This window comes from Aythya marila (assembly GCF_965140915.1).
Source record: "Aythya marila genome assembly, chromosome: 4".
Taxonomy (NCBI): domain Eukaryota; kingdom Metazoa; phylum Chordata; class Aves; order Anseriformes; family Anatidae; genus Aythya; species Aythya marila.
Genome location: NC_139045.1, coordinates 60,746,957 through 60,761,988, shown reverse-complemented (window position 1 = coordinate 60,761,988; position 15,032 = coordinate 60,746,957). Strand labels below are relative to the sequence as shown.

Sequence of the window (15,032 nt, the reverse complement as noted above, 5' to 3'; positions counted from 1 at the left end):
AGACGTGTTTGTTCTGGCTGTTGCACAGATGATACCACGCACGTCAGTAAACTCCAAAAACTTTTTCTCCATGCAGTGCTCTTGCTAGAAAAGCATAAATCTACTTCTGACATCACACTGATGATTCTGGTCTGATATTCCGGTGTGAATGTTTCTGTCACAGCTACAGTCTCACTGGTCTTTCATTTTCACTTACTATGTTTTCTTAATTTTATTCTGGGAAATTATCACTTTCACTCAGAACCTAAATGCGAGGATATCATACAAGTAAGCTACCACCCTATATGGGAAATAACTTAAACTTGTTGTCTGCATTTGAAAGATTTTTTTTTTTTCAATTCTCATACACCACTTACACTTCAGTGTTTCACACGTACATTAAGTACACTGCATAGATATCAGGTCTGGTTTTTAAAGGCTGCGGTAAGCCTCCAAGACAAGTTGTTTCACCTTCAGCAGCACGTGTGAACGCTAACCTGGAGCACACCACAAGAGGTCAAAACTCCGCCGTAACACCCGCTGCTCCCCACGCCTTGCACTAACAACGGGGTGCAGACCACGGGTCCTGTGTCGCTTATGGGCTTACAAAATGTTTGGAAATTTGATCATTTCGGGTGGAGAAGGATTTTCTGGGCGGTGCGAACCCGCTGCTTCCAATACCGTTCACCTCAAGAGGCGACGGGGAGGCGCCGCCATTTTCTCCCCTCCCCTTTCCTCCAGCACCGCCCCGCTCGGCGCCTGCTGATGAGGCGAGCAGCGCGCCGGGGTCGGCTGCCGGCACAGCCGCCTGCCTCCGCTGTGGGGCTCCGGAGCTGTGAGGCAACGGGGCTGTGAGCTCCGGGCATGTTGGTGCCGTGTGTGCGGAGGGTGGCCGCCCGCCGCCTGGCTGGGCACCTCCCCGGCCGGGGCTACAGCCGCGGGGCGGGCGGGAAGGTGAGGGGGCAGCGGGAGCTGTGGGACCGCCACCTCACGGCCCCTCTCGCCCGTGTGGGGATCGGGAGAAGTGAGGGAAGGGGGCAGGCGGTTTGTGAGTGTCCTGCCGGGCTCCTTCGCCTGCCCCTTGGCCTTGGGGAGCCGGGGCCGGCCGCGGTGCGGCTCTGTGCGCTGTCCCCGGGGCTCCAGGCAAAGGAGCCGCGTTTGGTGGGCGCAGAGTGGAAAAAAAAAATCTGTTGTGCCTTCAAATTACGGATTGCAAGAGTTCTGGAGGCGAAGGGATTGGTATTCGAGTGCCTCCTTTGTAATGTTTTATCCCGTACCGCCAGCACGTGGCTCTGTGCCTTGCACGTCAGATGGGTGCATGAGCCGACATGCACGTGTAAACCAGCAGCAATCTGAACGCTGTGCTTGTTTCTCTGTCAGATCTCTAAACTTCACGCTGTTTACATTAATGTGCATCCTTTCCTAGGGCCTCGTTCTGGGAGCCTATTCGAGCGAGCAGGATGGAGGTGCTGCCCAGCTCACTAGTGCAGGAGATGCTTTCGATAGGCTCGTGTCTGGAAAGCTGAGAGAACTTCTGTCGGTGTAAGTGTTGGCTACCTTCCTGAAATGGATTAAAGTATCTCTAAAACGCCAATAAGAATGGGGCTGTCTTTCTGATCATTGTTGGCATTTGAACCCACACCCCTTTTCAGGCTAGTATCTGCTCCCACCAGGATGAGCAGCTTGGAGGGAAACTCCTGTGGCAGAAGCCAAGCATCAAGGAAAGAGAAGCAAAATACTCACAGGGATAGTCCTTTTCTGTGAGTGAGCACTGAGCCAAGTGTCCCAGCATAGTCTTGAGAAGCTCAATGTGGTTGTGGGGTTAATGTAGTATACCATAAGCCTTGTTACCCTGGTTAAGGCTTCTTTACTGAAAGAACCTTCTTGTGTTGTAGTTGTGGGCCACCTTTGAAGAAAGGCAAAACGTACCTGTTCCATGGTTTGCATCAGGTATGAACGGTGGAATTTTCATGATGTATATTTATTAATGAGTGAGGCTTGCCCGTGCATCTTACCTTAAGCTTGGTTCACTGCTGTGCTTGTGTCAATGCTCTGCACTTTTCTTCCCTCTCTGCCATTGTTCAGGCAGAACTCTTGTCTGCACAGACATGATATTTCACAGTTGTACGAGATGGGGATTCACCCACTTAAAGTTAAGCTTCTGTTGCCATTTGAGAAGTCGTAACTCATCTAATGTGTCTGGATGGAGCTGGCTGGTTCCGACTTGAACCTTTTTGGTCAGATAGCTAGAGGGTAGGCAGACTTCCAATATGACACTAGGTGCTCTTGTGTATGTAATTACATGGTATGTTAGGGCTATGTAAATGATTTTAAATAAATCATTTTGTAGTGATTAATGCCTACCATGCAAAAATACCTATGTGGAGAACACAGGTGATGTACTCAGTAGAAAGGCTGTCATGAATTTCATGGAAATCGAGTCCCCTGAAGGTCCTGTTATGCCGGTTCTGCCTACAGAATGACCTAAAGTGAGTTGGAAATCTCTGCAAGAGGATGTAGTAGAATCTGGCCTAATGACCTCTCCTTAGTGTTTAAAATAACAATAGCTAAAAAAGGATAACTTGAATCATTGATCTGGCAAGTTTATGTTAGTTCCACCATCTTGTGGACTAAGAGGCTTTATGGTGTAAAAATAAATAAATAAATAAATAAGCTGACAGAGCAGCTATTTGTGATGGAAGGGTAAGGGAAAGTCTAAGATTAAGTTCATTTTTTCCTGAGAGCAGTGGGAATCTATTCACTTGTATAAAGCCATACTCAAGGTTATACAAATTTGACTATGTTCTTAAAACACTCCTTTCATCTTTGTTATCTCTTCCTTTTTGCCCATTACTTTCAGTTTATGAGGTAAGAATGTAGTTTGCTGTGCTACATTACTTTCCTGAATTCTGGATCTGTGTACCTCTGTTCAGCTTTGGTTTGGTACGTGGCTAATCACACCAGCTCAGCTCAGCTTGTAGGCTTGAGAAGAGATTGAAGAGATTTTTTGACCTTTGAAGAGATTTTATTAGCTTGAACGTACTTCTGAGTGAAAATGGGTACACTTAGAAGGACAGAAATATCTTTTGCTATTTGTTTAGCATAAAGCCCTATCTGCTTCAATACAAATTGTGAAATGGACAAGCAGGACAACTGTTTGGCTGCCTGTGGCAAACGAATAGGAGTGTAAGATTGTGGTACCATACTGGTGCTCTTATGCAGAAATCAGCTGTGTGACGTAGAGAAAGTATTGAGTGTGTTTTAATGCTGTGTTTGGTTGGTAAAGTGGAGTCTGTAACAACTCCATGCTGTGGCTGTAATAATGAGGAAAGTGAATCTCTTTGTGTGTTGGCTTTGTGTAGGACTTTCCAAGTGTGGCTGTAGTTGGCTTGGGTAAGAAGAATGCTGGAATAAATGAGCAAGAAAACTGGAATGAAGACAAAGAAAATATTCGTGCAGCTGTTGCAGGTTAACTGTTTTCTTATTTTCTTAACTTTTTGTCTAGAAAAGCCTTTTAATGATGCAGCATGTTCCATTTTTGAAGAGCAAGTCTACATACGCTTTCGTTTTGAAATGCAAAACATACTGCATAGTTTGGGAAATGTGTTTACTTGTCATTGACATTCATGAGATTTTTTCTTAGTGAGAAAGAAGTTATACAGCATGTAAATCAACCTGCAGACAGATAACTTCAGTACGTCTCCTGAATGGTGGGGTATTGAAAATGCACTTGTTTAATTGCCGTGATTTTGAAGCCTGAGAGAATTAAGTGAGCACTTAATGATTGTGCTGTACTTAAGTATGCATATAGATTTCCTTTTGCTGCTCTAGTTTGTAACTGAGAGTTTTGTTTTGTGAAGTGATAACTTTCCCAACTTAAGTAGAATGTTTCCTTATCCCTCACAGGCAAAGGCCTCTTATTTTTCTGTTACTGAAATTGTGGTGCATTTTGTGTTACAAAGGTAACAGTGGGCACCTCGTATAACTGTGAGGTGTGTTACAATGTGATAAGTCTGTACTTTCAGGAATTGTAGGTAGCGGAGATACCTGATAACCCTGCTGTTACTCCTTATAACAAACAAATTATTACTTTACAGCTTAGACATTGCTGGCTGGGGCATCAACTCACGGCTAAGCACCCGCACAACTGTTTGCTCACTTTCCCCTCAGTGAGACAGGGAGAGAATAAGAAGAGTAAAAGCAGGAACCACTTGTTAGCCAAGGTAGACAGTTTAATAATTGAAGGAAAGAAAACATTATGCAAAAGCTATCGCTCAGCACCTCCCACAAGCTGACCAATGTCCAGCCAGTTCTGAACAGTGGCTACTTTGAATAACAGTATCTGCCTGTCCCTACTACCAAGCTTTTATTATTTGTGATCAGGGTGATACAGAATATCCCTTTAGATAGTTCTGGTCAGGAGTCCTGGCTGTGATCCGTGCCATTTACCTGCCTACCCCCAGCCTATTCACTGGGGTAGGGAGCACAGTGAGAAGCAGAAAGTCTTGGTGCTGTTTGAGCACTGTTCAGCCATAGCCAAAATGTTGTTGTGTAATCAACACCATTTTGATCAAAAATCTAAAACTTCTATGGAGGCTGCTATGAAAAACATTAACTCCAGCTCAGCCAGACCCAGTAAAAGGTCTTCTGTTTTAATTAGGGGTTGATTTTTGCATCTAACTGTGTATAAAACAAGAATAAAGAGTTCTCACCATAATGGTTATAATCTGAGACAGGAGGTCAGTCATACATCTGTGACAGTTGTAATAATGAGGAAAGTGAATCTCTGTGTGTTGGCTTTGCCCTTTAGTCCAAAGGGCTAACCCACATTGTCTCGCCAGCTGCCAAAACAGTTAAATTTTTCTGTAAAAACACTGTAAAATGTATGGAATTATGTCTGTTTTTTAATAATGTTTATAAAATAGTGTATGAGCTTCTTTGTCAGAAAAGAACAGTTACTTAGTCTTAGGAAAAAAAATCAGGGCAAATTTTTGATAACTGTAGGTCTTCACAACCCATAACACTCCAGAATGATAGAGGTTTTCTTTGATGTGGTGTGAGCTTAAAGGAATCAGAACTACTGTGAAGTTTCCTTCTTACTCTTGTGAAATGGCTTGATCATTGAAACTTATCAAAAAACTTATCAAAACTTGTCAATATATGGTCACTAGCATTTTAAATTATTTTACTACATGATCTTTTTTGTTTATTTACTTTTAAACTCGGATATCTTGTGTAAAGCTGTTTTTTCTTTTCCTTGAATACTTTCCTTGAAGTATTACATTGGTCACATCAGACACCTGTTCTGCTCTTCTGTGCACTACTTGGCCTATTAATTCCATACTGTGTTTTTCAGTTGGTTGTAGACAGATCCAAGATCTGGAAATCCCCTGTGTTGAAGTGGACCCTTGCGGAGATGCTCAAGCGGCCGCAGAAGGTGCTGTCCTTGGATTGCATGAATACAATGAGCTGAAGCAAAAAAAGAAAACTGCAGTTACTCCTCAGCTTCATGGAAGGTGATGGCAAAAGGAAAGCTTGCATATTTGTTTGTTTATAAAACTGAGCATGCTTGTGCATGAGAATGAAATAGAAATGTTAGAATAGGTCTAGCAGCAATTTCTGTCTTAAGGAAATTCAAGGAGTTAAGTATTTTACACATCAGGTATATTCATAGTGTTTGCTCCATAGGTTATGTTAGTATGCTGTGTTTTGAGGATAAGGGTAAATAAATGCTGCTTCATAGAAAAGAAGGTCCAGAATAAAAATAAAAGTAAAAAACTACTTGAAAGATTGCTCTGATGTACAAGGACTTATACTGGTATTGCATGATAAAATTGTGGAGCAGAGGTATTTCAAACTCTGTAAGTGAATAAATCCTTTTGATAATTAGGAAATGCTAAATGAGACCAGACCATGCCATAATGAGTGTCTTACATAGTTCATCTGTTATATTTGCATTCACAGAACAAGATGCAAGAAGAAAAGCTGTGGTGCTTACAGACTTTAAGTAAACATCACTGTTCCTTGAGGGCAGAAAATAATATCAAGGGTTTTGCTTCTTGGGGGCAGAAAGTAGTATCAGGGCTTTTGCTTCCATGGGTGTACTGTTCTTCTCCAAACTGTATTACTAAGCAAGAAGTATTGAGGGATTGCAAGCATTGAGAACCTCAGGCTTCTCAGTGTTCTCTAGATTGCCAGCCCCATTTAGCAATGGGACACCGATATCCTGACCCTTTTGCTGATGATGTACCAGCTGAAGCCTTCTTGTTGCCTTTCCCACTTTTTGCTAGTTTCTCTCTAGGTGAGATTTGGCTTCTTAATTCCATCTCTGCATATCCAAGCAATGTTTCTATATTCTTCTTGGCTTCCATCTGCCCTGTATTGCTCTTTTGAGAGCAGAATCCAACTTAATCCCCTGCTTCGTGGCATCTTTTAAAGCAAATAAGCAAGTCTTTTAGTTCTGTCTCAGTAAAATGAGAGGTTATGTACTAGTAGTGTTGCAAAATAATCAGAGATCCCTATTTCCTATGCAGTCAGCTTTTTGAATGTTTGTTCTATCTTTTATTAGCGAAATGTCTTTAGTGCACTGTGAATTGAGGTCCAAGTTCCACTCTTATCATATAATCATACTTAAGCAAATTGAAAAACAGACTCAGAGGCTTTGTACGGTAAATAAAAACTTTCAGGGGTGTTGTAGTTAATGCGATTACAAATTTTGGAAGGGATATTAAACCATGTGCTTAAAGATCAAGACAATCTCTGACTAGTAAGGATTAGGACAAGACCACATATATCAGATAATTTTACATCTGTCTGCTCTAGGATTCTTCTAGCTTTCTCTGAAGCATTTGGCTCTGACTGGAACCAGAGATGAGATATTAAACTAGATACACATTGGATCTCATCGTAAATTCCTTGTAGGAAGGGTAATAAGAGGTTCTTAATTCCCCTGTATTAATAATACCGTATTTTCAGATGGGAGAGAACAAATAAATGCTGATATTATCTTACTTTTGTACAATCATGATTGTTGTATGGTGTTTTTTAGTGCTGGAAGTGAAGCCTGGCAGAAAGGTGTTATCTATGCTGAGGGTCAGAACCTCGCTCGGTACCTGATGGAGGCTCCAGCCAATTATATAACTCCAGTCAAATTTGCTGAATATATTGAACAGAAGCTCAGGGGTTTCAGCAGCAACGTGAAGGTCCATATAAGGTAAAATACATTCAAATGATTCCTTTATAGGGTAAGAAACCTTCCATGCCAAATTTGTCACATGCTCTCGTTTTCATTCTGCCATTTCAAATGACAAAAGCAGGTAAAGTTGTTGGCTAAAAGCGATAAAGGTACCCAGACTGCAGGCTCCTCTCAACATTTAGAAGGCGAGCTTCTAGCTAGTAGCGTAAGCAAGTTACTGTGACACAATAAAACGATTACCAGTTAGCCATGCCATCAATTAATTGCTTAATTGACATGTGCTGTGAAAGAAGAAGCCTGATGAAGAATCAGTGAATAATCTACAAATACTAGGTACCTTTTTCCTAATACCTTTTGTTTTCAGAAAGTATAGTTTAGTCTTACTAAAAAAAAAAAAAAAAAGGCAAGAACTTGGAGGCAGTATTTTTCTGCTTCACAAAAATAGTAATAATGGTGGCATTTAAATGAGGTTTCCAATACAGCTAACTAAAGTGGAATTAATAGTTTGTGTACAAACCTTCAAGAATTGTGATTTTTAAAAACAGACAAGCAAAACGCGTTGGTCAAAGTGTCCAATTTAAACTTATACGTATATATTTCTATTTCAGGCCAGAGTCTTGGATAGCAACACAACAGATGGGAGCATTCCTGAGTGTAGCTAAGGGCTCAGCTGAACCTCCCATCTTTCTGGAGATCCACTATTTAGGTGGTGCTAATGCAAATGACTCTCCTTTGGTATTTGTAGGAAAAGGAGTTACATTTGACAGGTATGTGTGGTAATATCTTGAATAATTTGGGGGAATGCTGTGTTTCAGTTTTTAAAGGATGGAACACAGAGGGATGAGTTGTGTAATTCAACCAAGAGATGCACGCTTCTGACTGCAATCCCCTTAAACACAGAGGTGAGGCTTTCCTTGTGCCCCCCTGCTCTTCATGTTCAACACAGAGCTGCTTTTTCATTGCTCAGCACATCTTTCAATGCCATTCCAGTGAACTTGCCAAATTTAGTAGGTTGTGCTGCTTTTGCTGGGGATGAGACAAGCTTGAGTGATTGAAATAAGTAGAACTGATATGCCTTTGGTCTGTAAGGGGAAAATGGAAAGCTAGAAGGAAAGAAAACAAAACTTAGTGTCTTCTTCTTTTTTCTTGGCCTGAGGAAACCTTGGGATGAAAAAGTCAAGTGTTTAGAGTTGCAGTCTGTCACTGGACATCTAGTTCGTGCTTAAAGTAAAAACAGTTCATTCTTTGTAGCAATTTCTTTAATAGGAAATAACAACAGTTATAACTACTGAACATTTTATTAATCTGTTCTCCTTCCATATGCTTGGTTTTACCAAGTCTACTGTTTTATGCTCGTTTTGTGCTCTTCTGCTGTTATGAAGACCATTGAGCACATGAGAAAAATGTCTATTTTTTTAGTCCAGTGCAGATCACCTGAATTTTGCTAGATTCCTTGTGTTTTCAGTATGTGTGTAAGAGAATCTGAAAACAGAGCCTAGCGTTTACTGACATTTTGGTGTTGAAACACACTGATGGACAGAGTATAATCAACATATGTAACGCCCAGCTCCTCCGTGTTGATGATACTGTTCTGCTCATTTCAGTGGTGGCATCTCACTGAAGCCGTCATCAGGTATGGATGCGATGAGAGCAGATATGGGAGGGGCAGCAACTGTCTGTTCGGCCATTGTGACTGCAGCAACGTTAAATCTACCTCTTAACATAATTGGTAAGTGTGTTTGTGTGAGAATCTGAAAATCTTAATTTTACAAGGCTTTGTTTAGACAAGGTCCTTTCCTAGTATCAGCCATTGCTGTAAGACATTCTGTCCTACAGAAATGTCAGGCTTTTTCAGACGTGCTCATCTCATTCATTTTCTTAGCTTCTCTTCTGTCTTTATTTGCTTATCAAAAATCGCTAGCTTTGCTTGAATAAAATACTGAAAGAATACAAATTTTGAGGGCATGATTTTTAGATCTTAGGAGGAGAGACTCGTTGATAAACTTGTTTTCAACAAGTTTTGCAGAAGTTCTGCTATTTCATTCCAAGAAGGAATGTGGATACCTGTAAAAACAATTAAAAATAAAAAGCAGGTGAACTACTTCCATGAGTGTTTGCACCAGCTGAACAGGATAAGGGATCAGCTTTTGTTTCCTTATGTGAATGTCTCAGCAGAAACTTAAAAACAGCTGCAACAAAAAAGCTTTCTGATAGTTCTCAGAATTCAAGAATACTACTTATTTTTTTCAGCAGAGATGTTGCAAAGCTAGAATTGGCTGATTCAGGAACTGTTGTTTAAAAGAAACAGTCACTGGTAACATGTAATCCATTCTAGGTTTTTATGTTTGAGTACTGTAACTTTCAGGCAACTAATGTTTTAGTCGCTTACATGCTTCAACCAGTAGAGGGCAATGAACCACACATCCTTAGGAGATTCCTCCCACAGAATAGGAAGTGCTAAGCAGAAAACAGTGGAACAAAAGTCTCTCTCTGCCACTCCACTGAAAAGTGGTCGATCACAATTCTCATACTCCTTGTTCTCTGAGCAGAACACAGGAGCAGGTTTTCCCTGGGAAAGATGGACAGTCTTTCATCTCATTATTCCATTTGTAGTTTTGATGTTGACTCTTTTGCACCTCTGTTTGCTCTTACGCTTGGCATTCTGTGGCAATTCCTTGGATCCCTCTTGACATTACACAATGAGCAGAGCTTGAACAGCTTAGAGAGTAGAAATTTTTATTTTCAGAAAGAAATCCCTTTACATGTGACTAATTGTTCATATATGGAACACATGAGATGCTATTTGTTGACAGGAGGTTCAGTAAATTTTAAACCTTTTCTGCTCTCACTTGCCTAGGCATAAAGTAGAAGTAACTCCTAGTGTTAAAATGGTGTAGGTGAAAGAATTTTGTGGTGCACCATGCAGAGAAATGGCACCAACTGAAAACTGGATCAGCTGTCTTCCAGTGATCACGAAAACTCACCTATTGAACATAATTCAAGATGAGAATAATATTGCTTTCTTAAGGTGTTTTTTCTTTTTTTTTTCTTTCTTAAATATTTTTTCTGCTTCTTTCCAGAGAAAGAAACCAGTAATGCACTTTTCCTTTTTCTCTCTGAGGTTTGGCACCCCTCTGTGAAAATATGCCCAGTGGTAAGGCAAACAAGCCTGGGGACGTAGTTAGAGCCAAGAATGGAAAAACAATACAGGTATGCATCTGAAACTTGGATTTTGAATACTTTTGGTAAATTGGTTTAATTGATCGAGTTACGTAGTCAGAGTACGTATTTGAAAAGACCCTTTATAAAGATATATAGTGCCAGTGTAGTGTTTTTACAAATGTAAGAAGTATTAGTTTAATTAGAAATTAAGTTATTAATTAGAAATTGCTATCATAGGATTCTTTCAAATATAAACATTGAAGAGGTTAGGCATGTTTTAGAAATCACTAGGAAAAACTGAAGACTATGGTAACTTTTAGTGAACGTGCTAGAAAATAAAATCATAAACTTCCTCTGAAAGGAGAAAGAAGCAATGGGGTTATTGATTTATTTTAACAAGAAACTGTTACCAGGCATGCATCTATGATTTGTTGTGGATCCCTCTCGTTTCTTGCTGTTTCCATGGGCCATATCTCTCTGCTTGCTCTGAAACAGCCCTGGGGGTTGCTGGGCCTTTGCTGGGAGTGGTGACCTGCCCCATGCGCTGCACTGGGGCTCCTCTCCTGCCTCCAGGCCCTTCTGAGGAAACTGAGTAAATTTTGATTTAAGCTCCTGGGGCCTGTGACAGTGCATTCACAATCTGACAGCTGTTTAAGAGAATATGTAAGAAATAAGTCAGTTAAAGGGATGTTTATAGTAGTTAATGTATTTTTGTTAACTTTGCACCTGAAGGTTGACAACACAGATGCAGAAGGAAGGCTGCTATTAGCTGATGCTCTCTGTTATGCCCACAATTTTAATGCCAGGGCTATTGTGAATGCTGCAACACTGACAGGTAAGCAGTCTCCCTTCCCTGCGTCATTTTAGACGTCAGGTCTTTGTTATTAACTGGCTATGGATTAGCTGCACTATGTATACAAATTCAGACTAAATTTAAAAGCAGCTGAGGTGATTTTACATGTTGTAGGACAAGAGCTTGCAGAGTTAATGCTCTAACAATTTCTTCAGCTGCGTGTCTCCAGGACTGGCAGGCATTGGCATGCAGGATACATGTTGAACAGTGCACGTGGAGCTGGGCTGGCAGTAATAAGCTCAGGAAAACCTGTGCAGGCTTGGATGTTTCTGCACAGTACTGCCAGGTGGATCTGTTTCTGGGTGAACTTAATGATTGTTTCCAGACAATTATGTCACCCAACATCTGAGTGAAGAACTTCCAGCTCCTGTTTGGTGCAAAGAAACTGGCATGGCTGTGGAAGACTCTTTCCAGTTCCATACAGTACTGGCCATGCTGGAGCCAAAATAGCTCCATTATGAACAGCCTCTTAGCACTTTGAGTTCTGAGCTACCCAGCACCAGTTCTTCCATTTGCTGAGCTACCTTAGGTGTCCTTGATTCCATGTAGTAGGAGAGTCATTATCATCTTCACAGGAAGTCATTCCAGTGAAGTATCTCTTTGCACACTTTCAGGCATGAAAAAAATGTGTTTTAATTGTTTTACCTCTACAGTTATATATGAATGAAGCTATAATTCTAAATCTAAAATCTGCAAAGATAGCATTTATGGTGTATGCATCTTATGAACGGCAGCAACAAGCTGTCATGGGTGAAGTGACTTCACCTGAAAGGTGAGCAAACATGGAAGAGTAGTTCAGATAGGAGTCCTCTGTGTTGCTTAACGAATAAGCTGAGAAGAAGAATAATCTTTCTGTATAGAAACTGGGGCTTTAAATCATGTTCTGTAAGCTTTACAAGTTCAAATGCTGTGGAAAATGTCCCTAGATAGAAGGGATGCTTATGTTAAGATGGTTGGCTTGTATGGCAATATTTCTATATGAGGCATGATACAGGAAAGAGGCTGCTGCCACTACAGACTGTTGTGTTGGGAATTCCTGGGCACAAATAGAAAGGAGGACAGCTCCCGCAGAAATTTCTTTTGACGTACCATTCTTGTTAAAGTTTTTTTGTTCATTTGTTTGTTTTTTAAATCTCTCTGGGGATTGAGTGCCATAAATGGCATCAGCATTAGAGAAGCATTTCTGTGGCAACAAATAACTAAATATGTATGTAATCCCTCTGCCTTAGGCATTGTGTATTATTTTGATAGTGATTATTTTTATTTAAAGCACATTTGCATATGTTGTGCAACAATCTACATAAGTGAAATTCACAAAAGCAAAAATACCGGCTGGAAAATTGCGTAAGTCTGTAACATTGAAAAAGCCCAGTCATGTATATTTTCGATATGAAAACAATAAAATTGAGTGTTTTGTTTTGTTTGAGAAGAGACATATTTCTGAATACATCATGGTAGACGTATTACTAGGAAGCATCAAGCTGAAAGCAGAAAGTCTAGTTTTATGAGATGTGGAAATATCATTTTTGTGAATTCTTGTCCTCTTCAATTATGTAGACTTTTTTAAAAAAAAAACAAAAAACTTTTGAGCTTTTAAAAATAAATATAAGTGTATCAAAATCTTTGGCTTGCGGACTTTAGAAGTCACTGATAATGAGAATTGAAAAGGAAAGTACGGTGAGGAGTCTGGATGCAGAGTCCATGCTCAAGTCCACCTTTGCCTTCATTGTATAATCTTCAGGATGTCTTTCTGTAGGTGCCATGGATGTTGCATTGGGATCTGCTGCGACTGGAGTGTTCACAAATTCATCTTGGCTTTGGAATCACCTTTATGAGGTAGGCCATCAACATTATTATCAAATAATAATTCAGTAATAGTTGTCATTGCTAAACAGCGCTTTACAGAAAGTCTTTATGCCAACCTAAAAAGTATGTTACTACATTTTGAAATCTCATAGGAGTGTGTTAGTATTGCATTTAATTGAAAAATACATAATGATGACTATTAATTACTGGCTCTTTAGTGAGGTTTAGTATCATACAGCAGAAAGTATGAATCATTATCTCAAGTATCTGCATCCTTTGATAACTTACTGCATATGCATAAGCTCTGCACTACTGACAGTAATTAGTTTTTGTTAACAAAGATTGTTGGTCTTGCTTAGCAATACCAAGAGAAATTCAGAGGCCTTGTGAGTGACTGAAGTGTGATAGATAAAGGAAGCCTCTGAAGGGAAGCATTTGAGAATATATACATTACCAGAAAAAAAATATATTGCAGGGGGGAAAAGTATTCTTTAGATTTTTGCCTGTTGACTACCATTAAAGTACCCAAAAAGGAGGCTTCATTGTTCTGCTTGCAGTGTATTTCATAGTTTCAGACCAATCAAAGCTGAAGATAAGCATGCATAGTGGTGGTGCTTACAAATGCAGCTTTTTTTTTTTTTTTTTTTTAAAAAGTGGGGTGGAGAAACACCAAAACTACCATAGTGAACTTTACCCCAACTATTGCTGTTCTTTTTCAGGCCAGCATTTTGACAGGAGACCGAGTATGGAGAATGCCTCTTTTTGAACATTACACCAAGCAAGTAACGGATTGTCCTCTTGCAGACCTGAGTAACATTGGAAAGTACAGCAGGTAGATGTGCTAACAGCCTTTCCCTTCAGTGTATTAGTCTATTGTTTGTGCTGTTTGTGTTGTTTCTAAAGTAACACCATCTTTCTGCTTCCCACAGAGCTGGGGGAGCGTGCACAGCTGCTGCCTTCCTGAAAGAATTTGTGACTGCCTCTCACTGGGCTCATTTGGATATAGCTGGTGTGATGTCCAATAAAGATGAGGTGCCCTATCTTCGAAAAGGCATGGCAGGCCGGCCTACACGAACATTAGTAGAGTTTGCGGCTCGATTAAGTCAAGACAGTCACAATACCAAATAAATGCCTATTCTAAAATCATCCATTCTGCCTTAAGAAAAAAAAAAAGTTAAAAAGTGTTAATAACGGAGTGCCCCAAACATATTTTCACTATAGTGATGACCTATACCCACATTTTGTAAGTCATTGCTGGGTAAGAACATCTCAAAGTTGAGATTTGTCTCCCTATGTTATGCAGTTTAAAATAAAAAGATGCAGTTTGAACTATGTCAGGTATTAAATACCAAAACATGATCATGGAAAATACCTGAGCTCCTCTTTTGTATGTAAAGTAAGCATAATTATTGTAATCAATAAATCTCCTATTTGTGTGGGTACATCTGTTGATTTAGAGGGAAATAACGATAGGGGGGTGGTGTAGCTGTGTCTCTGTTTTGGGTGACTAACGGAGTAGGAAAGGTAATGCTGGAGGGTTGTTGATAAAAGTTCCCTGAGAAGAAAGAAAAATGGAAGCTATCCTGGGTGTGCTGTGAGGTAGAAATGATGCACTACCACCCTTTATATACTGCTGCGTGGCTTCAGCACAAAATTAAGTAGGATATGCTCTTATGGCTAATTTTTTAAGACTTCCTGTGTTCTCTGACTACAGTAATGACTGAAAGAAGAAAGTTTTCCAGCGAGGTTGCTAGGCAGTTTATTCATGTTACACCATCACTGAAATGAAAGTGATTCGCAAAGAAAGTAGTTCCAGAACCAGTGGAAACATCAACCAGATTTAACGTTTATAATGTGCGGTGGGGGGGTTGCAAGTTTGGAATTTGGGGATCCAGGCACAGAGCTCCCCTTGGCCAGAAGCCTCCTGGAACGCTGGGCTGGCAGAAGCTGCAGCCGGACAGGGGCTGGAGGTGGAGTTTCGGGCCAGGAATGCCCTTTTTGCTCCCTTTTTTATTTTTAATTCCTTATTTACATTTC

At 40.3% G+C, this 15,032-nt stretch overlaps 1 protein-coding gene across 1 annotated transcript; it reads left to right on the top strand.

The window, feature by feature from the left end:
* Positions 1-759: 759 nt before the first annotated feature.
* Positions 760-14,437, top strand: LAP3 (leucine aminopeptidase 3). The gene is made up of 13 exons (XM_082758744.1): positions 760-933; positions 1,406-1,521; positions 1,875-1,929; positions 3,342-3,447; positions 5,336-5,495; positions 7,028-7,192; positions 7,783-7,941; positions 8,779-8,903; positions 10,296-10,384; positions 11,069-11,171; positions 12,946-13,025; positions 13,715-13,827; positions 13,925-14,437. Exons 1-13 carry the CDS (start codon positions 844-846, stop codon positions 14,121-14,123), a joined length of 1,560 nt encoding a protein of 519 aa, XP_082614870.1. The 5' UTR covers positions 760-843; the 3' UTR covers positions 14,124-14,437.
* The last annotated feature ends 595 nt before the right edge of the window (positions 14,438-15,032 follow it).

What these genes read in the sequence shown, in the direction of transcription:
- LAP3 (XM_082758744.1), top strand. Translation starts at nt 844, where the DNA reads ATGTTGGTGCCGTGTGTGCGGAGGGTGGCCGCCCGCCGCCTGGCTGGG. An exon ending in GCCGCGGGGCGGGCGGGAAG is followed by an intron (nt 934 to 1,405) that starts GTGAGGGGGCAG and finishes ATCCTTTCCTAG; the next exon opens with GGCCTCGTTCTGGGAGCCTA. An exon ending in ACTCCTCAGCTTCATGGAAG is followed by an intron (nt 5,496 to 7,027) that starts GTGATGGCAAAA and finishes GGTGTTTTTTAG; the next exon opens with TGCTGGAAGTGAAGCCTGGC.